Source organism: Mus caroli, chromosome 10 (assembly GCF_900094665.2).
Source record: "Mus caroli chromosome 10, CAROLI_EIJ_v1.1, whole genome shotgun sequence".
Lineage (NCBI taxonomy): Eukaryota > Metazoa > Chordata > Mammalia > Rodentia > Muridae > Mus > Mus caroli.
In genome coordinates this window covers 20,870,425-20,894,782 of record NC_034579.1, presented here as the reverse complement: position 1 = coordinate 20,894,782, position 24,358 = coordinate 20,870,425, and the positions used below count along the sequence as shown (strand labels likewise).

At 41.7% G+C, this 24,358-nt stretch overlaps 1 protein-coding gene across 3 annotated transcripts in view; it reads right to left on the bottom strand.

Annotated features, from left to right (window-relative positions):
* Med23 (mediator complex subunit 23) overlaps positions 1-24,358 on the bottom strand; it is a 71,101-nt gene that overhangs the window by 32,127 nt on the left and 14,616 nt on the right. Inside the window, exons 2-12 of one of the 3 annotated variants that reach the window (XM_029482505.1) lie at positions 14,242-14,548; positions 13,699-13,730; positions 13,430-13,517; positions 10,728-10,852; positions 9,672-9,783; positions 8,738-8,836; positions 7,688-7,789; positions 6,337-6,406; positions 4,648-4,760; positions 1,775-1,870; positions 1,208-1,225 (exon numbers count right to left, since the gene is read on the bottom strand). In XM_029482505.1, coding sequence (XP_029338365.1) covers positions 1,208-1,225; positions 1,775-1,870; positions 4,648-4,760; positions 6,337-6,406; positions 7,688-7,789; positions 8,738-8,836; positions 9,672-9,783; positions 10,728-10,852; positions 13,430-13,516 — 822 coding nt within the window. In that variant the 5' untranslated portion in view covers position 13,517; positions 13,699-13,730; positions 14,242-14,548. Of the gene's footprint in view, positions 1-1,207; positions 1,226-1,774; positions 1,871-4,647; positions 4,761-6,336; positions 6,407-7,687; positions 7,790-8,737; positions 8,837-9,671; positions 9,784-10,727; positions 10,853-13,429; positions 13,518-13,698; positions 13,731-14,036; positions 14,204-14,241; positions 14,549-24,358 lie in introns of those variants that run through there. The other 2 variants (XM_021173847.2, XM_021173848.2) reach the window with 2 other exon arrangements.

The window sequence follows — 24,358 nt, the reverse complement described above, 5'->3', positions numbered from 1 at the left end:
CTAATACTTACCTCTAACTCAAGTGAGAGCGGGTCAGGGTTAATGTGACAGGTTACAGGAGGGAACTGTCAGGGACTTTGGTGGTCAGGGAATTTCAGTTTCACTTTACAAAGGCTCTTCCAAACAAGGGAACTTGGTAATTTTTTAGAAGAAAAAAAACTGAAAATAAAAAAAGAGGTATTGCTACTGTGGTGAGTTTGGCATGCAGTTTCAACACTGAGCAAGGTTTATGGCCAAGCCGTATGTCCGAAAAAATAGGGCTTTATCAATGGAAGCACTGGCACAACCTTCACTATGGTATTGCAAACAGCAACGCCACCTTACAGAGCCTAGAAAGAGCCTTTCTTAAAACCAAAAGCTGCTCAATTTTAAGATGCTGGGCTCAAAAACGGTTAACAAAAATTAACTAGAACCACTATTGTGCTTAAACTCTCAAAGGTGCGAAGCCCAGAATGGCCTGGGCTGCAGAAGAGTTCAGCTTACTGGATGTAGCACAGTGGTTGTCTCCTGCCACAGGCAGGCCGCTCCTGAAAAGCCCGCTCTAAGAGAAGGGCACATCTGGCAAAGACTGACAAAGAGGTGTGGGGTCACCTAAGAGTGTGACATTTCTTAGTCAATCCCCATGTTTCCAAAAAGCCTTCCCTCTTTAGAGCTTACCACTCCAACTTTTGAAAGGCAGCGTTTCTCTATGAAAATGTTCTATTTTTCATTCCTTTTTGAAATTGTTTTGGTTTTTAAGGCAAATCAACACAAGTATTTTTGTTGTTGTTATTTGTTTTTGTTAATAGCCTGGAAAGACATGAGGCTACCACCAATCTCTCCAACTCTGAAAATTCCATCAGGCTAACTTTAGCCCTAAAATGAAAACAGTAAAATGGAGTTGGGGGGTAAAAACGATCAAAAACTGACAGGCTTACTGAGTGCCAAGTGTTGTCTCTTTCTTTAAAAAAACAAGAAACCAATATATATATATACACATATATATATATATTTCAAATATATATATATTTCAAAAAACCACAAAAAAACAAAAACCATCCACCAAAAAGAACTCTCACATCCCAAGAAGGTTTTCAGTGGCCTTGGTCTCAGCATGGTCCCGCCAATTTCAAGCCCCGACCATACACGTACTGTCTAAATGAATCAGCGGCTACAAAGCGGCCAGCGTATCGTTAGTCACAATACAACAGTAAGGTTGTGAACATACCTGAGCAATGTTCAAGGTCTAGAGCATTGGAGGATGGGCAGGACAAGACAGGACAGAACAAAAATAAAGGAAGAAAAAAAGAAGAGACAAAACGGTGACTATGAGGCCAGCCTCAAGGAACCCCAGTCAGCACAAACCCGCCCACACGTCAACCACCGACACGCCAAAAGGAAAGAGAGGGAAAAAAAGGAAAAAAAAAAAAAAGGAAAAGTCAGCAAGGCGGCCACTCTGAGGATATCAGGGTTATAAAAATACACCAAACAACAACAACAAAAGGTCAAAAAATATGGTTAAGTCATGTGTAGGTTTCTCTGGCAAAAGGGAACTTGAAACTGGCCTTATAGGAAAAAAGCAATGCAAAACAAACCAATTTTAAAAATACCTCCCTTTAAATTTAAGCATTCTTAATGTAATATATATAAAAGCCATATTAGCATACCCTGTTGAGTAACCTGTATACTGAAAAGGTCATCAGAGAGCTCTTAACTGTTCTGCTCGGTGAGCTACAGCAAAGAAAATAGCACAGTGCAGATCTACAGGTTTATGGCTTCCAGCATAATACAGTACCTGCTTATTTAAACCTAGCATATTGCAGACCATATCCCTGGAATAAGGTTGCTCCAATACATATCTCAACAAAGCAGTCTGTGGTTCAAACAGATCCTTTAAAGGAAATAAAAAAGAAATTATTGCTTCAAGATTAACAAAGGTGAATTCAAATTATTTGGAATTAAGGAGACTCTCCTCATGCACTTTTTACCTTCCCAGAGTAGGCCAAATCTAGTGGGGAAAAAAATGACATTTATTGCTTACAGGTTAGGTTTCTACCTTGGCTCTCTCATTTCCAAACCAAGGTGAAAGCCTTTGGCAGGGCCTTTTAAGGGTTACAAGTGAAGACAAACACTTGAATCGGGCCTTTTCATTTCCCCTCTTCCTGAAAACAGAACATTTAGTTTCTCCTTCAGAGACTGTCTTTACAATGTCAAGTGTGTAATTGTCAGTTAGGTAGGTTCTGTCCTTGGCCGTATTCACTAGACATAATGAAGCATCCTTACTTCCTCTCTGTTCACAATGACAATTTCCCACAAGTTTCTATGTAACTAAACACATAATTTTTTAATATTCTTATTTATCTTTATGTCTGAGTGCTCTGTATCTGCATATACACCTGCACACCAGAAGAGGGCATCAAATCCCATTACAGAGAGTTATGGGCCACCATGTGGTGGCTGGGAATTGAACTCAGGACCTCTGGAAGAACAGTCAGTTTACTTAACTACTGAGCCATATATAACCCAAGGCCCACAGAATTTCTTAAATTAAATTAAATCTAGTTTACAGAACTACCACTATAAAGGTACATCCAAACTTAGAACCCTTTTCTGAGGTTACGGGTGTTTTATAAGTATCTTGTACTCCCTCAGTATAAGCTGCTGGGTCCTGTGCCAAAGTGGCCAATGTTATATTTAAACACAGTTTAGGAGAGCAGTGCTATGCCTGTGTCAGCTCGTTCTAACAGAGCTGGGACATATGATACATGTGTAGAGAGATTCTGTTGAGGCTTATTCTGAATCTGCATATTAGCTAGTGTCTGAGCCGCCATCAGTCTCCTAACACATGCCCCATCCTTACTTGTGCATGTGCTGCCACAGCCGTCACTTGGACAGTCACTGCAAAGTTTACTTCAGAAACGATCTATCTGTATAATGATCACTTGATTGCAATTTTTTATAGATCTCTTAGATGGAATTCTGGAAGAAATGGGGTCAGGGGAGAGCAATTTAAACTGATTTTTTGTGTGTGTCTATGTGTAGTTTTTTTAAGATAAGGTGTCTTTGTGTAACCCTGGCTACCCTGGACTCACTTTGTAGACTAGGCTGGCCTCAAACTCAGAGGTCTGCCTGCCTCTGCATCCTGAGAGCTGGGATTAAAGGTGTGCACCACCACACCTGGCTTTAAACTGATTTTACAGATATGCATTTAAAAACTGTACTAGTGGAACTGTGAAGTAAAACTAAAGAATAATTATTGTTTTCATAAATGATTTTTCCTTTTCAATAGACCCCCCACCCACCCACCCATCCCTCAGCTTACCCAGCTCTCTATGTGCTTACTGCTCTGTCCTCCACTTGTGCTTAGTAACAGGGAGACACACACATGCCCTTCAAGTAATCATTTTAAAGGGTTCCTTGTGAAGCTGGAGGGATGGCTGATCTTCCAGAGGGCCAGGATTCAATTCTAGTCCCGACTGGGCAGCTCGCAACCACTTAAAACTCTCACTGTGGAGGATCTGACACCTCTGTGTGACCTCTACGGGCACTGCATTCATGTGGCATATAAACATACATGGATCATTTACAGACAGAATAAGCAGAGTCTGCTTCACATAGAAGCTCTATAGCAAGTGTTGATGTGCTTTTCTGAGACAGGATTGCTCTGGTCTAAAACTTACTTTGAGGCCTAGGACGGCCTGGGCCTCACAGTGACCTCTTGCCTCATCACTCTGAGTTCTAGGGATATGAACCACAGCGACTAGCTTTGTAGGTACAGTCCTAACAACAACTAGACTGGAGCCAGCACAGTCTTCAAGCTGCTCAGGAATGTAGTTAGGGACTGCGGCTCCTCAGCAGGAAAATGCCCCAATTTCAGTGATTACAGAAACACACCCTCTTTGCCTTGGTCACATTTGTCATAAACATCACTAAAAGGAGAATCTTCTGCTTAGAAATCTAATCAAAGCGAATGAATATGGTTCCAAATGTTCTCTTCAAGGTAATTATTCTTTCCAAACATGACAAGGGTAAAAGGCCAACAGAATAGTAATGTGTGTGTGTCCTGAGTTCAAATTTGGAGTCATTAGGTTTTTAAATGTAGAGCCTTAGACAAGAACTCTACTTAAAGAGAGTTAACCAGAAGTGTACCACTGAAGCAACTCTACAGAGTACACTGGGGTAGTGGACTGGCCTAAGCCCAGGGCTGGTGGCACAGCTGCCATGCCAACACTGAACGGCAAAGGCAAAGGGACCATGCCAGCTCAAGGCTGACTATGGCGTCTAGGCCAGCCAAAGCTACACAGCAAGACCCTAGCAAAGACACAGAAACCAAAGACACAACCGAAGCACACTCCATTTACTTCTCTAGACTATTAATAGGCAATCTGATGGGGGCTGGAGAGATGGCTCAGTGGTTAAGAGCACTGGCTGCTCTTCCAGAGGTCCTGAGTTCAATTCCCAGAAACCACATGGTGGCTCACAACCATCTGTAAAGGGATCCAATGCCTTCTTCTGGTGTGTCTGAAGACAGCTACAGTGTACTCATAAAATAAAATAAATAAATCTTTAAAAAAAGAGAGAGAGAGAGAGGCAATCTGGCATCGAACACTTGAAAAAACAGGATAGATGTTCTTAGATGGCCAATCCTACACTGGACTTAAAACATACCTTATCATATGGCAAAAGGCCTTTCAAAGGAAATCGGAGAGTTGCAGGGTCCAGTTTCCATGAGTTACAGATGGCTCCCGAGTTGTTCACAACTGGCAGAAGACTGCATCGGCCTGCATGCATTACAAAAATATTTCCATGTAAATGTGCCCAAGGCAATGGCAGGTCCTTCGTCCCTTTTCAGTATTTAATGAATATGCATGCTGAGCCAGGCGCTGTTAAAATGCCTGTAATAGTGTTGTCAGGACACTGAAGTGTATAAATTTTTATTGCTTATATTTCTTCCAGATGGCTAAATAATTAGTACAAGGCTTCAAATACAATCCAGTTGCACTCTGTTTAAATGTTTCAGGCAGAGCTCAGCATAGCATGGTCTATGAATCTGGCAATTGGCTTTTGCAAAGGTGTACTGGTGGACAGTCACCTTTGTAGTCTGGCAGCAAAGCTGCTACAAACTGAAAACAACACACAGCTTCCAGTGTGAAGAGTGGACTTGTAAAACTATAGTCTGAGATCTCTTCTCCAGGGCTAATGGGTGATTTTGTTTGTTTTTATGTTTGTTTTTCAGGAATGTCCCTAGAAGGCTTTGATGTAGCACATGTCTGACTGCCTAAGTAAGCAGTAGCATCTCTTAGACATCCCAGAGAGACCACAAGCTCAACCCTTCAGAAACGAACTCAGCATGATCTTCACCTCTATATTTCATTTAATGATACTAATATCCAGTCAGTTATAAAACTAGAGAGCTCAGAATTTATATTTACTTCTTTTTATATTCCCAGTGTCTAAAGTAGCACAGACGCATAAGAAATGCTCAATATCTGATCATTTTTTTAAAAAAGCTTGTATTCCCAGTATATGGGCATTTCAAGAATTAACAAATGATTACATTGAGCATAAGGAAGAAGATAGCTAAGAGATAGTGCCTGGGCTACAGTGTGTGAACTCCAGTGCCTGGATTACAGGGCCTGGGCTACAGTGCCTGGGCTACAGTGCCTGGATTACAGGGCCTGGGCTACAGTGCCTGGGCTACAGTGCCTGGATTACAGTGCCTGGGCTACAGGGCCTGGACTACAGTGCCTGGGTTACAATGAACTAGAGAGTCTCGAATTCTCATTACTATGGCCACAGAAGAACCTAGCTGACATTTCCAGTGGTCCTGAGTTTAGGAAGCATTTTCAGGGGCCAGGAATAGGGGTCAGGTGGTAGATTCTTCAACAGGCATGCAGTCCTGGGTTCTCTCCCCACAACCACATACACTGAGTGTGGCGGCTCATGTTTGCAACCCCTGCACTGAGTTGGACAGATGAGAATCAGATGTTCGAGTTCACCCTTGCTTACATAATCTCAGGCTAGCCTGGGTTATAAGGACCGTGTCTAAAAAAGCCAAAACCAAAATATAATGAAAGGGTGCCCAGCTAACTAAGATATACAAAATAAAATAAAAGGTGTTTCTAGTCAGATGAAACCCAACTGTTGAAATGGTCGTATGTGAAAGATGCCCAAGTCTATGACCTGTCTTTGCCTTACTCAAAGCACCTAAAAGTGAACATTATTATTAGATTCCTAGAGTGTCACAGTGGCGAGTCACACCTAAGAGGCCATCCTTCTGCTATGTGCAAGAGATTCCTGCTGACTAAGGACACAGGTATTATGTAATACACTAAGTGTTCTTTAAATGTATCTTACCACAAATGGAGTTAATCCTTGCTGTGGGCCTGAAGGTATCCACAAAGTCTGATACCAAGTTTCCTAGTAACTAAAAGAAAAAGAAAATAAATAAATCAATACACAAGCAAGGTTATCCTGCATCTCCGTGATACTACACAGAATTAGTACAAAGCCTGGCACAGACAGTTACTTAGAGACGAGTGTGCCCTTTCTTTTTCTTCCAAACACTTGTCTCCATGTGTCCTTAAGTTGAGCCAAGTCACACCACTGCATCCTTACCCAGTCAATGAAACTGTAGTTTTTAAGCACATAAGAACTGTCTCAATGGGTTAATAGAGATACAAAACAAATATGTTATGCTAAAAAGAAAATGCATTTCCTGGGTCAGCGACGTGGTTCAAGAGGGAAAGGTGCTTGGCACCAAGCCTGAAATATCAGTGATCCGGAGCACAGTGAGACAAGAAAACTGACCTCTAACCACATACACGGGGTACACAGACTGCCCCTCCCCCAAATAAACATTAAGTAAACTATGTAGAGCCTAAGGCTACCTGACCATGTGAAAACGCGCACATGACCTGAGTCTTCCTTTGAAACCCTCCCAGTCTCCAGAGTTCTCTGCTCACTCTAATACGTAATTACCTTCTCAAAGGGGCTGTGAGATGAAAAGGCTCAGCAGGTGAAATCACTCACTGTGCAAACCTGATAACATAATGCTGAGTCCCTCCGACACAGGAGAAAACCAACTTTCAAAGCGTCCCAACTCCACACTCACGCTGCGGCATGTGCACAGACATACGGTTCGTGTTTGCTTGTTTATGTCAGGTTGACACAGGCTAGAGTCATCTGAGAGGAGGAAGCCCCCGGTGAGAAACTGCCTCCATAGGATTAGATTATAGGTGAGGCTGCAAGTCATTTTCTCAGTTAGTGATCACATAACCCACTGTGGGTTAGGCCCTTCCTGGACTGGTGGTCCTGGGTTCTGTAAAACAGCAGGCCAAGCAAACCACGAAAGCAGGCCAGTGAGCAGCACCCTCTACAGCCTTCTCGGCCTCTGCCGCAGCGCCTGCCTCCAGGTTCCTCCCTGCTTGAGTTCCTATCTTGATTTCCTTTGATAGCACAAAATGATATGGAAGTGTAAGCCAAATAAACCCTTTCCTCCTTAGCTGCTTTGGTCATGGTGCTTATTTCATATCAATATAAACCTAACTAAGACAGGCAGACAGACACAAAGACAAACAGACAGACAGACACAAAGACAGACAGACAGACACACACACACACACACACAGAGTATGTGTACATACAAGCAATACAATTATATAACATCTTGATAGGAACTTAAAACTTTAGAAAATGAAAATTTTACCCAGTGTGGAAGTTTTCCCTCAGGATATAGTTTTCTGATCTCTGTGACTGCAAAGTAGGCTGGCAATAGGCAGGCATTTCGTTCTAAGATATAAGCTATAACCTAAAACAAGCAAAAAGCATTATTCTTGACTAGTCTCACACAAACAACCTATAAATACGACGACGGCAACAACATTAGTTCAGAGCCAGCTGGGTTACATGATACCCTACCTCAAAAAACAAGACAAAGGACTGTGAGGTAAACTATGCTAAACTGCCTGACTTAACCATTCTACAAGGTACATGCACACATATGTACATGTGTGCACAGTCTTTTAAAAAGCAGAATTATTATTTTAAAATATAATATTAGCAGAGAAATTCTCTTAGAGAATTATAAAAATGAAGGGTATTAACAACAGAATGCATTTTGGGTAGTAATACCTTAAAATGCTTTAAATAGTCATAGATTTAAAATGGTAACAGAAAAAAAGAATAACTATTACAGTATTATTAATAGTTTAAAAGAAACATGGCCACTGTCTATCTTATAATGATTTAAAATACTTTATACTCCTTTCATAACTATTTAGCAGAAATTAAATTTTTAAAATTTCCTTTTGCAATCCAGGAACAATGAAGCAAAAATCTCTGAAAACAAAAATGACTTGGGCTGAGATATAGCTCAGCAGCAGATGACTTGATTAAAAAACAGAACTGATTTTATTTCAGTAGAAGGAACTAAATATTCTAAAACTATTGCAAGTTACTAGTGTGTGTGCTGTGAGAGTTATATGCACAGTGTGTGCATGCAGAGGAGAGGGGTAAATATCAGGTGTCATCCTAACGGTTTCTGCTAGGCTCACTGACCAGCCTGTCTCTGTGCCACAACACAGGGGTATGGCATTGGGCAGCAGGGTGCATGCCTGGCTTCTTTACTGAACTCTTATTTCTCCTGGTTCACAGCAAGTGCTCTTCCCCACTGAGCCATCTCCCCAGCTCCAGCCACTGTATGCTTTAAAAGCACACACATAAACAAACCCAGACGTGGGTGACATGTTTACATTACCTCTCTTGCTGCCAGAAGCTGCTGGACAACAGCAGAGCTCACTGTATTTGGGATTGTCAAGATTTTCTCCAAAATCGCTTTGAGAAGGTCTCGAACACCCTGATGAGTATAAAGAAGACAAGAAGACATGAGTCAAGCCAAAAGGTAAGTGTGAAGTCTCTATGTGAGACACAACAGCCAGGTGTCAGAAGTATACACTTTTAGATTTTTCCAATTCATTACTAACACTAACCTGAGAAGAATAATGCTCTATAATAGGACAAAATTCTGCATGAACAATGAAAATCACTTAAAAGTAAAATGGAACTTTCTATATTCTGCCAAAAACAGATGAAGGCTCCTCCTCTTACAAAGGGTAAGAAAGCACAGCTTTGCTCTGTGCAGAGATGTGTGTGAGCCCCTGACAAGTCTGCTGTGACTGACCTAGGGCCACGACTGGATCATTTCAGACTGAAGAACAAGCAGACATAAAGCCTAAGGCCACACACTGGCAATTCCTTGACAAAGGACAGTAACAAAAGTACATGAAGAAAACTGCTCTCAGCTGTGGCTGTGACACTCCTGACTGGACCTGCACTGCTGCTGTGCTCGGTCAGCTGCAGAACCCTGAGGACAGCCAGTAAGGAAGGACACAATTCCAAAGAGACCAACGTAGAAAACAAACCCCGCTCTGTGTCCTTCATTTCACAAGACAAAGAGCTCTGGCATCAAACATGGATTCTGCCTGTGACTTCCCATTTCATCATAATAATATATTAGTCCTGTGTGTCTTTTAAAATGTTGGGAGGGAAACAACGGTAAGCCAGCTAAATAGTTTTAAATCCCTTCAGCACATATGCAAAAAGTCAAGTTATGAATCCTCTCTGCTTTCTTTCTCACATGAAGTAAGATTCATGTCAGAAAGCAATCACTTTTTAGAATTAAGAAATAATACCTTGTAATCCACTCCTCCAATGATTTTCCGAACCAGCTTAAAGGTTAAGGCCCAGAGCTGTGTTCTTTCCCATTCGAGAGAGTCAGAGTTGATCAAAGCTTCACAAACCATCCTGCGGGGAGGGAGGGGAAGAACGTTCTAAATCTAAAGATTCTCTACGGCTCTGACCTGCTGTAGATGCTGAATATTGTAAGTGTCATGCCAAACATGCTTTCTAAATCTATACTGTTAAAGTATTCCAGGTATATGAAATACTTCCTAATTCTCACTTAGAAGAAAGCTCAAACATTAAGTAGAACTAAATGATATTTACTAGGAAAAAAAGAAAAAAACACTCTCATAAGCTGTTGGATAATGTTTGTATCTACCCGGTGGTGGCAGACTGTCCTCTCGTCAAGATGACTGCACTGCAGTCCCATATACTTCTGTGAAGCCTGGCACTGATGCCCATGCCTCGGAGAGGTAGGGATGGGCTGTGTTGTCTGAGCAGGCTTAAGGCTATGGCAAAGACGCGAAGCTACTTCTTGACTATACTTCTTTTACAGACTTTTCAATTCTACCAGCCTGTGAGAAAGCCAGGTCCCGGTAGATGGATGACACCGTAGTCACAATTGTAGTCGCCTGTAGACACCTGATGACACCTGGATGAAAGCCCCCAATACAGGTTCCCAGTAGACTGAATGTGGAAAGCTTTGTAAGGATTTCAGTCTTTGCCACACTAACTATAATTAAGAAACACTATGAAAACAAAACAAACACAAGGCAGGAGACGACCCGCAGTTCACAGTTCACAATGCTTTTGTACTGTCAGCCCCAGCTCAGGGAGTCTAGCGCCCTCTCCTGGCCTCCTCAGGAACACTACATACATGGCAATCACTAACAGTGCATATACATAAAAACAAAACAAATTTAAAACAAAAAGCCCTGCCTCATGAGTCAATTGACATATGAACTCCATGCCCCTTCCCATCTCTTGTCTCTGTATAACAACCTCAAAGCAAGTGCACAACTTTATAACCAAAGGTCTTTCCACCGTTCGTCCCCACCCAAACATACCTGGGTGGAAGGATTCCAGTCTCAACTGCCATTGCCAAGCAGTCATAGAGGAAAGAGATTCTCTTGGGGCTGTGTTGGCCATGAATAAATTTAACAATCCACTGAACACACTGTTCATGAGACTCCTAAAAATTAGAAGACACTTTTATTTTGGGCCTGAAGTCACAATTTCTAAGTAACACAAATGCTAATATTATATATACCTCAAAATCTATCAATACTGTTAATGAAATATTTCACTGTGAATATTTAAATGAATCCAATCCCCATGAACCCAAACCAGAGCCCACCATAATCCGAAGATAAGTTGAACTTCTAGGCTTCCCTACGTTAACTCTCGATACCAAAGCCATGCTCACACTGAAGCCTGCCTTCCAGAGCATCCTGGAAGGATCTACACGCCTTGCCCCTCCAGATGATCACCACCCATCATCTGATTTAGAATTGCCAACTTTATTTGTATCTTTCTCTCTCACTATCTAAACGTCACAGCATAAATCACTAAATCCTTAGGAAATGACTTTAGCAATTCCATGTGCCTGGTGGGGGGTGCAGCAGGCATGGCACTTGCTGTGCTGAGTTTGATTCCCAGGGTCCGTATAGTAGAGACTCTCTTGTAAGTTGTCCTCTGACCTGTACACAAGTACTGTCACACACATACACACACATACACACACACACATACACACACACAAAGTAAAAAAAAAAGACCAACAAATATTTAAAAATGCATAAAATATGCTAAAATATTGAAAGATAAAAAGTAAATTTTACCAAGATAAAATTTCCCAGTGCTTGATACACAAGGATAAGAAAATATTACTATTTTATTGTATGCCTTCAGGGAATTATATTGGTTGTTGGTATTGATAATGTAAACTAGATAACCCTTAAAAGAAATAATTAGGTAATTTCCTTAAAATTATAAATTGCTGGGGTGATTATGAATGTTTATATCCCAGTACTGAGGACATAGAGACAGGAGGGTCATGAGTTCACAGACAATCTGGACTACAGATCAATTCCCAGGCAAATCTGCGTTACACAGATTATATCATGTGTGTTATACACCTCCCCTCCATAACTAAGACAAAAAAAAAAGCTTTTGATTTATACCAATATTATGCCCAATAATCAATCCTATGCCTGATCAATAGTATTACTTACTGTAACAATACTTAAAAGTAGTGGGCCAGCGGTGGTGACGCACACCTTTAATCCCAGCTCTTGGGAGGCAGAGGCAGGCGGATTTCTGAGTTTGAGGCCAACCTGTTCTACAAAGTGAGTTCCAGGACAGCCAAGGCTATACAGAGAAACCCTGTCTTGAACACACACACACACACACACACAAGTAAAAAGTGAAGAGAAACATCTAGCTAAGTGTGGTGGTCTAGCCTATGACATCAGGAAGCAGAGGAAGGCGGACTGCTAAAAGTTCAAGTCTAACCTGGGCTACATAGCAAAACTCTTATCTGGAAAAAAAGAAAGAAAAATTTGAAAGCAAGAAGGTAGTTAATAAATAAAGGTGGTAAGGACACATAACAATATGCTACACCGCTATAAGAAATAAGAAAGAAACTGTAACTCAAAAAATTCCTTGAAATACCTTTAGAACTTACTATTAATGGTGAGAAGTACAGAGCTAACTGCTGACCAATACCTATGGTATATGGTGATTCTATAAAAATAATTCTGAGCCAGGCAGTGGTGGTGCACGCCTTTAATCCCAGCACTTGGGAGGCAGAGGCAGGAGGATTTCTGAGTTCGAGGCCAGCCTGGTCTACAAAGAGAGTTCCAGGACAGCCAGGGCTACAGAGAAACCCTGTCTCAAAAAACCAAAAAAGTAAATAAATAATAATTCTGAGCCTGCGGATGTAGTTCAGAGATGAATGTGTGACTAGCATGTGGACACATGTTCACATGTTCAGAGACGAGTGTGCGAAGCCCTGTGTTCACCCCCGCACCCCAGGAGTGTTTAAAGAGAAAAGAACGAAGATGGCTTTATAATCCTAGAACTCAGGACACAGAGAGACAGTCTTATAGCTAAACAGTTCCAGAAACACAAACTAGGATGCTGGCTTCAGACAGGAAGGGCAGGTGGCTGAGCTAGATCAGGAAGATGGCCAGCCTGTGGAGCTTGGTCACGCCTGCCTTATATATTTCAGGTTCACGTCAAAGCGTGACCTTTTGAAAATAGAAAGTTTGAACATATGGCCTTTAGGATCCATAACTGGGTGGCAAATTTTATACTGGCTCACAGGCACAGAAAGCCCAGTGGCTCACTTCTCTGACTACAGCGCATCATGAGAAGATAAGTACGACTCTAGTGGGGACTCTTATCACAGTGTCTTTATGAGGGCATATTTATAAATACTAGGCCATTTTTTGAATAGTGACATTTTTCTTTTACAAGAAAAGTTTAGCATATCTGTTTCCATTTGAAAACCAATTTATACAAAGAGGATAAAAACTACCTTATATAATATAACATGGAAGGAAATTTTAAAAACATTTCCCACTGTAATCTTATTACCTTGAACTTTTAACACAGGGTCTCCAGTAAGTACATTTACATAAAATGATAGCAGTCTTATTTTTCCCTTTCCTAAACGATCTTAAGAAAAAGATCAAAGAAGATGTAAAAAGTAAAAAAGGAAGGCGTCAAACGTCATTAAGTGGATGTTCAACATGAAATGTCTCACCTGAGAAAGTCCACTCCAAAACTGCCGGAAGGCCGCCAAGCAGCTAATTAGTTTTGTTTTTTCATCCTCAGGGGTATCCATAAACATTCTGAAAAAACAAAAATCACATTATCTGCTGCTAGTTTTAAACAGGTATACAGCCTGTAAGGTAGATTTTTTTTTTAACTCCCCAAAACCAACTTAAGTGGAATCTAACAAAGATAAATCTACAAACAAACAACAACAATAAAAAAAAAAAAAGCACAAAGATCTGCCTGCCACATACTCACCCTGGGAAGGCCTCTTCTATAATTTCTGTTTTCTGCAAACAAACAAAAACTAGTAAACGATCTGACTACTAAAAGGGGGCGGGGTGGGAGATGTCCCCGAGAGGAATATTCCCGGGAAATACAGATAGAGCACGACACTTTTATCAGGACCGCGGCGGGAACTAACAGCACTTTCTTGGATCTGGCAGCAGTCCGGGGGTGGGGGACCGCCTCCCCGGTTCAGACGCCTATGTCAACATAGGTGCGGGAAAGGAGCTGCCCCAGGCCCGCAGCCTGGAGCGGCACGCAGCCTGCACTTCCCGAAGCCATGGCTCTGGCTTACGGACAGTGGCACTCACCACCACCTCCTCGAAAATGCTCTGCAGTTGCGTTTCCATCGGTACCATCGAGCCCCGGGCTCCGGGGGAACCCGGCGACAGGCGGGTGAGAGCCAGGGTCAGGAAGAATGGAGCGGAGGGGCGGAGCCACCAGCAGGAAGCCGCCGCTCTCTCTCGCTCCGCTACTTCCTTCGGTGCCCGGCGAATGAGCCCGCCCGGTGCTTACCCGTTACCAGCCCCTCCGAAATCTGTATCTCTGCCAGTTGGTTCCACTTGTAGAGGTGGCCCCGTAAACTGACAGCGCTGCTTGATCCTGGGCAAGGCCACCCTCTCCTGGCTGGAGCCAGAACTGCGACCTGTTTGGAGTTTCACTTGCAGATCCGAATCACAAGGGCTGTGGCCAGAACCAAGTGGGTGGACTGTCAAGAGCTGACCTCGTGAAGCAGTTGATACCACGTTATTCTTGCCCAATAGGACCCATGTCTTCACTATGGTACCCTCAGTTGCTAGCACAGTGATGGGCGTGTCGTCATCTTTTATTGAATGTTGAAAAAAAAAAAAAAAACAGAATAAACCCTTTATTGTTAATTCGCAAATAAGTGGCGGCACTAAGCACGTCACTTTAAAACAATCTTCCCATCATCCTGGTAAATTTCTGAAAACTTTTTTTTTGTTATTGTCTTAGTATGAAAAAATTTTTGTCTATCCAAAGGCTATTCGTCAATGTTTTCTTCCAGAAACTTTGTTCTAGCTTTGGTATTTAAGTCCATATTTTTAAAATTGGTTTTCATGACTGGAGATAAGTTTTCACAGGATTTTCCTCCCCTTTGGGGAGATGTAAATAAATGTTTATAAACCCTAAATAGAGGACATTGACAGATTAAAGAAAGGATCTTGCCGGGTGGTGGTGGAGCACACCTTTAATCCCAGCACTTGGGAGGCAGAGGCAGGAGGATTTCTGAGTTCAAGGCCAGCCTGGTCTACAAAGTGAGTTCCAGGACAGCCAAGGCTACACAGAGTAACCCTGTCTCAAAAACAAAACAAAACAAAACAAAACAAAACAAAACAAAACAAAAAAAACTCATTCAAATCCAGCTTGGTAAAACAATGAGCTTATTATAGTTTCTTATAGAAGCACGGTGACTCGGGTGCCCTCATTACTGGGAACTCCTACCTCAAGCACAGATGACTTACAAAAAGGCATACCCGTGTAGTACCCTCCCAATAAAATATTTAAATTTAACAGAATGTTGGAGAATAGAGGGGCTTCTGGGGAATCGTGTAAGAACCATCTTGAGTTTCCATGGAGTCTTCATTTTATTTTATTGTATTGTATTTTATAGTTTTGAGACAGGGTATTTTGTACCCCAAGTTGACCATGAATTTACTATGTAGCAGAGTGACCTTGAATATTTGATCCTTCTATTATTGAGGAATTCTCATGGAGAGAGATGGGACGCCCCTGAGACTTTCTGCCAGGAAGAAGTGTTGGGTTAGGATTAGGATTGGACCCGGCGTTAGGGTTAGGTGTGCTAGCTAGGGTTTGGGTTAGGATTGAACTCAGGGCTTCCTGCTTGCTAGACAAGCAGTTTACCAGTAAAGACACATTCCTACTCCCATCTCTCATGTGGGTTTCAGGCAACTGAAGCTGCTCTGCTCTAACAGTGAAGCAGGCACTGCTTCCTGAGAGCTTATGGGCAAGAAGCTGGTGATTTTCCAGTCATAGTCAGGCAGAAACTTAGCTTCCCAACAAATGTAAATGATATCCAACCACTGGATATAGCATTGTTTTCTGTACCATAGCTACTGAGATGAACTGTTTAATTTTCTAGTTGAAAAGTAGCCTGAAAGACTTATATTCAGTGTTCTGTTTGCTATGGACATGATATGAAAGACGGTGTAGTTTAAATAATAGAGATTTATGTTGATGTTGATACAAATCTGGAGGACAGACAGTCTCTCTGGCTGGTAGATGGACATCTTCAGCTTTCTTGTTGTCTTTCCTTTGTGTGGCCGAGGTTGCTATTGTTCCTCCATATTCTCCTCTTTTTTTTTTTTTTTTTCCTCCTCTTCCCATGTCTTCTGGTCCATGATAAGTCTTATGTGTTTCTAGGCTGGTCTTGAGCTCATTTTGTCAAACTGCCTTCTAAATATGTATGCTTATACTTATAGACTTGTACTAATGTCAGCCTTTAGTCAGAGAAGATACCAATATCCTGGTGTATACTTGCTAAATAACCCTGAGGTCCCACCCCATATACTGAGTAGCTATATTCTTGAATAAACAGGTTAAATGATCTTCGGGTCCCATCATTTACTGAATAGGCATATCCTGGCATAGATAGACTACTCCTTACTGGGTAGCTATAAGTAGTGGTTTGGGGGGACGGAAAACTCTTTCATTTTTGAAGATATGGAGTTGTCTATGCTCTAGTGCAGGGGGTCTCAACCTACAGGGGTAACAAATCAGATATCCTACATATCAGATATTTATAGTTTATAGCAGTGTCAAAATTACAGTTGTAAAGTAGTAACAAAATAATTCTATAATTGGGGTCACCACAAAGAGAACTGCATTGAAGGCTTGCAGTTTTAGGAAGGTTGAGAAACACTGCTATAGTTGGTTGCACTATATCTCTGTGTGTATAAGCAGCCCTAGCTAGACCTAGTGGGTTGTAAACAAAATAAGGCATGAAGTTGGGAGGAGGGCATGCTGAGGCAATACGAGGAGAATTGGAGCAACAAACAGGGATAAATCGGATCATACTTCATTGTATACATATATAAAATTCTCAATAAATTTACAGATAAATTTTTACATTTGTTTACATATGTATGCGCAAGTGCCATGGTGTGAGTGTCAAGGTCAGGGGTCAACTGTGAGGTTAGGGGGCAACTGTGGGTTCCAGGGATTGAGTTCAGGTCACCAGCATTTTCCTGCACCCCTGAGCTTTCTCCCTGGCCCTGTTTAAGATGAACCCCAACTCTACTTCATACTTTGTTTTTTCTGGAAAATATTTTCTGGGTTAAACCCAAGGATCCAGTTTTGTCTCATTCGAGATTCCCTGAAGGATTCAGGGAAATATTCAAGTTGATAAGTCTTCATCCCTGGCACCACGGATGTTTGTGCACAATCACTCTGTCACAGCCTCCTGAATGTCTTCTGGGCATCTTTCTCATGTAGCCAATAACTAGGTGATAACTCAACAGAGACTCAGTCTCCCAGAAGCTTTGTTGTAGTCACTTCTGGTAGCAGAAAATTAAACAGTATTTTTTTTCTTTCTTTCTTTCTTTCTTTCTTTTCAAGACAGGGTTTCTCTGTATAGCCCTGGCTGTCCTGGGACTCACTCTGTAGACCAGGCTGGCTGCGAACTCAGAAATCTGCCTGCCTCTGCCTCCCGAGTGCTGGGATTGAAGGCGTGTGCCACCACTGCTCAGCTAAACGGTATTCCTTAATATAAAATGCTGGGGACAGCAGACAATGACAGGGACTGCCGGCAGTAGGCTGGGATGGAGACATTTCAGTAGTCCAAGGCAGCTCTTTGTAAAAAATAGCTGTTCCCATTTCTCCTAACCTTAGCCCTAGACAACGGCTGTATAAATTTCATTTGTGTGTGACTGCTTTTCAGTTAGCCTTGATGTGCATAATTATGCTATTATATCTGACTTTCTTACTTCTTTCTCCATCTGCTCTGGTGAATTCTGTGAAACTAGATGTTCCTTGATGTAATGACTCTTAAACAATTAAAAATTGAGGCATGGGGCACAGTACAGCACAGCACAGCACAGTCCTAATGGCCCAGGTACATGCTGGAAAGTTCTCATCTTGGAAACAATGTAACAACTGCACAATGGTAGTTCCAGATTAATGCTTGACTTGCAAAGAAAGTTTGAAGAAATTATTAGAAAATGAAATAGAGCCAACATTGGGACCCCAAGAAAGGGAAAATTATTAAAGTTATGAAATAAGTTTTGCATAACATTTGAGAGTGGTTCCTGGATAAACAGGTATAGAATATGTAAAATCTTATATTAGTAAAATTACGTCAAAACACTGAGACTCTTAGGAGAGTCATTGTGTACAATGTGCAGAAGCAGAAAGCTAGCAGAACTACTGAGTTAAGGGTTAACTTGATTCTTTCTGGCCACTGCCTGGCAGCTTTGCCCATGTCATTTATCATTAGAGTTTCACAGGAAAAATGCAAGTAGCTGGCCTCAGAGCTCTGAGATCTGAAATATAAGTTAAAGTTTAAATAATGATAAGTTTGCAATTATTATTATTTTGGCTATAGGCTGGGAATGGAAGCTTGAAACTTTGGGGAACAATTGTAATACTTAATTCTTTATGGGATGTGGTTATTCTTTTGAATTTGATTTGGCAATGATTATACAATGTCCTTTTTTCCCCCTGATTTTGGAGTATCAATAAAAGACTGGGGCAAGAAAAAAGCGAGAGAGCATGAGAAGAGCACGTGAAGAGTGAGTGAAGAGAGAATACGAGGCATATACGGAGAGTGTGTGTGAGAGTGAAAGAAGAATGCATGTGGTGTGTGTGTGAGAGGTGTGTGTGAGAGCAAAAGGGGAACACACAGAGGTGTGTGTGAGCATGAGAGTTCAAGACAAGCACACAGGAGAAAGCAGAGAGCACAAGAGAATGCAGAGTGTGTGCAGCCTCAAGCTGCGAGCGAATGAGAGAGAGAGAAAGAGAGCAGAGAATGAGAGAGAAGAGAGAGGAACTTTAAGCCTTGAAAATTTGACTGTCAGCTTGTACCCCCCACACACAAAAAAGCAGTCTGTATATATTTATTATGCACCTTCCAGATATCCCTGCTTCCAGATGAGAACTCCGATCCTGTGTCGAGGCTGGACCCCGGCAGTAAGGGGACAAAAAATAAGAAACTTCAAGGTTAGTGGCTGAGCATTTGCCAAGTATGCTTAAGGTCCTGGGTACAACCACTGACCCTTTCATTAAAAGCCAACAAAAACAAGAAAGAAGGAACAAGGGAAAGAAGGATAAAGGAAGGAAGGAGAGGAAAGAAAAGATAGGAAGGGAGGAGAGAGAGGGACAGGGACAGGGAGAGAGGGGGAGGGAAGAGGAGAGTTCTCAGCAGAGAAGTCTAGCTGACATCACCTTAACCAGGTGATCAGACATTATCAGCAATGAGAAAATATGAATCATGCATCAGCCCGATAGGATGTCATGAGAACATGGTATATTTCTCTTCTTTTCTGCCAACACTGCACAATCTTAATCTACTTCATGAAGAAATACAAAGCTCACTATTTATGGGCATTCTCCAAAGCAACCAAGTACTTCACAGAAAAGTATCAAGCTAAGGGTGATGGGCATTCTGAGAAGCAACCGGTCTGTACTAGTCCAAGCATTTGGAGTTAAGAGGGCTAAGGAGTGGCTGAGAAAGACTTCAAGAATGGAAGAACTATTCTACAACACCTGAACACAAAACATGGCTCTCAACAGATCTCTACACACACTAATGGAAAGTTAACAAAACCTCATAACAACTGAGCATTAGATGGGTCATGGAGGATGATGCTAGGCCCTGATCTTGATAATTGTGGCAATATAGAAAAATGCCTTTATCTTTAGAACATACACATACTAAAGCAGTTTTTGGTGAAAAATCTAAGAATAGATTGGCAACTTGTGGCAACTTAGGGCCAAAGCTGTGTCAGAAATTTTTGGAAACAGTTAAAACAGAATGTTGCTCTTGTGGTTTGAAAATGGAGTGTTCCCCTGTAGGCCTTTGTATTTGAACAGTGCCCCGACCTGGAGAAAGTGAGTCACTAGTGATGGCCCTTGACAGTGTACAACTCAGCCTGCCCCACTTCATGGTCGCTCTCTACTTCCCAAGTGTTGGTACAATGCGGGTAGCCAGCTTCTTGGTGTTACTGCCATATCTCCCAATCATTATGGCCAGTCTCTGCGAACCCAAAAAAGCCATTTACCACTGAAGTTTCTTTTGTGTAGGTATTAAAATATTTGTTACATTTATTTATATGTATGTGTGCAGAGGCATGCCATGGTACATGTGTGTGAATCAGAGGACAGCTTACAGGACTTGCTTCTGTCCTTCTGCTACACAGGTTCTTGTTAAGGAATTTTATCACAGCAGTGAGAAAGTAACTAAAATATACAGAATGAATCTGTGTGGACTCCAACAATGTGTGAGCATCCAAAAATGTCTTTGTGAAAAGCGATGCATAGTCTGTTACTGGTAGGATGTTAGGATTTCTCACTTGGTAAGTGTAGTCACACACACACACACACAGTATGGAAATAGCCAAACCCACAAATGTTAGGTCCCTCATATACAATGGTGTAGGCAGGCAAATTGGTTCAGCATGTAAAAACACTTGCTGCCAAACCTAATAACTTGAATTTGATCCCTAGTTCTCAAATTACAGAAGGAGAACCAACTCAATTCTCAAAAGTTGCCCTCTGATCTCCAATATATTTATGCTATAGCATGCAAGTACTAACAAATGTATATACACACACACAGAGAGAGAGAGAGAGAGAGAGAGAGAGAGAGAGAGAGAGAGAGAGAGAGAGACTGCCAACCAAGAAAACCTACCTGAACTTCAATGCCCAGCGGTTTTATTGGTGCTCATCAGTGGGTGGTTTTAACTCGCAACAACTTGGACTCTTCTGGAGAAAGAGTCTTAACGAGGAATTATCAGGATCAGGTTGGCCTGTGGGTCACTGAGTGTCATAGGAAAGACCAGCCCAGGGCAGGCAGCGTGAGTCCCTAGCTAGGCTCTCCACTGGGTCAGAGTAAAGAAAGGCATTGAGCTAACAAGGATTCGTGCATTCACTTTCTCTGCTCTTGACTGTGAATAGAATGCATCTGTCTTCCTGCAATAATGGACTACCTGAAACTATAAAGCCAAATAAACGCTTTCTTCACCCCAACTCTCTTTAGGTCAGAGAATTTGTCATAGCAACAGAAATTAAACAAGGGCAAGACTTCGCCTAGTGAGCTTGTGTGGCTCATTTCAGCTTGCAGCAGCTTCTCCAGAGGTTGACCTGATACTTCATGATCTGCCCAATTCATATTGTTAGACTGCCTAGGTGACCCACGCCCCCCACCCCAGGGAAGCCAAGTCACTTCTATGATATGTGACTTTCTGAGGTCATGATCCTCTAGAAGGCAAGGTAAGAACCAGGCCTCTTTCTGGTCAAAGCTGAGCTCTTTACAAGTTCACTCAATACTATGGTGTAACCCCCCCCCCCCGCCTTAAACCACAATGTCTGTAAAACAACAACAAAAAGAAAAAAACCACTGAACAGACTTCATAATGTTCCTATACAAGTTTATGCAGAATGGCTCTCCAGTAATGTCTTTTTAACTTTATAACTATCAGCATGATTTTACATTTGAAACACCCATAAATTTAAAATCTTGAAATACTCTTCAGAATGTCTTATAACCAACACAGGGACTTTCTCTTTTTTATGTGTATCATAGTGCATCCATATGCAACTGAAACTCCGATCATGGGATTATATATCTTAGAGAGTGAAGAAATCATTAAAAATGCAAAATATAGTGCTATGGTTTGCATGTGCCCAGTAAAGGCCCACTGCTCAATTGGTCTCTAGAATATGACACTGTTGGAGGTGGGGCCTTGTAGAAGGAAGCCAGGGTACTCAGGATGAGTGGTTGGGTTTTACCACACCCTCTCTATGATGACATTCTCTGCCTCATCATTGGCTCCAACACAGCAGAACCAATGACCAGGAACTGAAATCTCTGAAACGATGCATCATAATAAACACTTCCCTTTTACAGGTAGCTTTTTTATTTTTTATTACAGGAACAGGAAGCTGACCAACAAAGCAACAGTGCTCAATTAGAAATTGCTCACTCTGTGTCTGATTTGAGACTGAATTTTTAAGTGAATTTTTTAAAGTGAATTTATTTTTAACGAGAATTGGCTGTTTTTCAAATGTTAAGTTCTCTTCTGAAGGCTTAAGGAGCTTTCTGTGTGCACACATTGATGTGAAGCTAGTCTGACCAATTCTGTTGTTAGTGAATACATGCTTGGTTCTCTCTCTCTCTCTCTCTCTCTCTCTCTCTCTGTGTGTGTGTGTGTGTGTGTGTGTGTGTGTGTGTGCATTTTCAGCAAAAGAAACACAGCTCTCATCTTGAAGGGGATAGAAGATTATATGGTATATTTTAGAGCCGTATGTTAGTGATTCAAGACCAGAAATGTAGATTTAGGTTACCCCAAGTTTCATGTGCTAAGGAGTTAACAGTTTGGTGGAGAGTGTACAGTAAAAGAACAAAAAGAGTCATGAATCGAGTCACTTTTAAAAATACATTAGTGTAGGGATGGAGAGATGGCTCAGCAGTTAAGAGCTCTGGCTGCTCTTCCAGAGGTCCTGAGTTCAATTCCCAGCAACCACATGGTGGCTCACAACTATCTGTAATGGGATCCGATGCCTTCTTCTGGTGTGTCTGAAGACAGCTAAAGTGTACTCATGTAAATAAAATAAATACATCTTTTTTGTTAAAGACACTATAAAAATACATTAGTGGATCTATCAGGTAGGTTGAGTACAGTAGAGTGGGGACATCTCTGTGACAGACTTCCAGTGCTATCTGATGACATTATGAGCTTCAAAGTTGATGGAAACTATAGTTCTGTCCGAAGATTACAAATAGCCAGAAATAATGAGGTCACACTCCAAGGAGGGGAATACATGGATCGTATGAGGGCTAAAGACAGCCCAAGGTAATTTGTCTCTGGACTTACAACATTCTAACCTTTCCAAAACACTGAAGTCTGTCAGTCATCATTTGTAGCTAAAGGTTCGTTCCAGGAACTTTGAAGTACAGTATATTCAGGCCTACTGTTGTATGTTTGTGGATGTGCATGTGTGTGTGCTTGGGTGTGTGAGTGTAGGTGTGCTTGTGCATGTGTGTGACTATATATGCATATGTCCATCTCGATCTATTTACTAATCTCACCACTAGCTCTTACCCTGATGGGAATGTTTTCTAGTTCCCCTGACTTCCCACTCCAAAGCCCAGAAATAATTTGCTTCTAACATGCCTAATCTCTAATGAAGACAGGCCCCACACCACCACTCACACTGCCCTCCCTGGGCTTCACTCCCTGGCACTATGCCCAAGTGACTGTAGCAGAGAATTTGAATGGGCTAATGGATGTTGGTAAAATGCTGTTTCTAGTTATGTCTGATCAACAGAGTTTAGTTTGCATTCGTAGGCTGACAAAAGAAGATAGTGTTTTTTTCAAACAGACTAGAAGAAAGTAAAGACTAATTTCCTTTGTTTTCATTGGAGCAGGCACCTTCCTGAGAGTGAGAAATGGATATAAATAAAGAAAAATGGTTTTAAAGTTTCTGGACTTGAAGGTGGAGGAAGGAGACTATTAGCTAAAGAATGTGTGTGGCTTCCAACAAAGCCTGAAAGGCCATAATACACTAGTCCAGAGAGGGCTCCGGGCATGCTGATAACTGGACTTTTGCCGGGTATGATTAATACTGGACTTATAATCAACAGAACGATAAAGTAATAAATTTCTGTTGTTTAGATACACCCATGGCAATTTGTGACATCAGAAGCAAAAAACTGTTTGTTTTCTTTGTTGAGCTTAGGCTGTGCTGTGTGCTAAGTTTCTCTACTTTGTGAAAAACAAAGGTATTTCAGGCTATGCCTTGCCCAGGGACTCCATTTTACAGGCAGCTTTGGACTCCGTTTTGACACTGGAGGATGATTGTAAACCAGGGTGAATGGACAGACAGATCTACCCAGTACCACCCATATGTCACCGAAGAGATGCCACCCTATAAACTTCTCATTCTGAATTGAGATTGTAGGAACATTAAACTTATATCAGGTCCAACAACTTATCTGACATGCTGGACCAAGAAAAGGGTGTAACCCCCTCATCTGGGTCCATAAATTGATCAACAAACAGCAATGGTCCCACACCCACCTGTCACGTGATACCAGGTGAGTGTGCACCAGGGACCAGCAAAGCACTCTCCACCATCTGGAGGTTCTAGCTCAGCTCTGTGCCTCTGTCGATATGGTCTACTAGAAGTCTGTCTGCTGCCTATCTGCTTGTTCATTTGGGCTTGGACCCACAGTTCCTGCCGGGGACCCAGTTTTGCCCTATTATTTCAGCAGCAGCAGCAGCAACACCTCTTTCCTGCAGCTGGTTCATTATATTATCAATACATGCAATGTACACATTCCTTTTTTTTCTTAAGGTTTATTTTTTTTAATTAATTTTTTATTAGGTATTTTCCTCGTTTACATTTCCAATGCTATCCAAAAAGTCCCCAATAC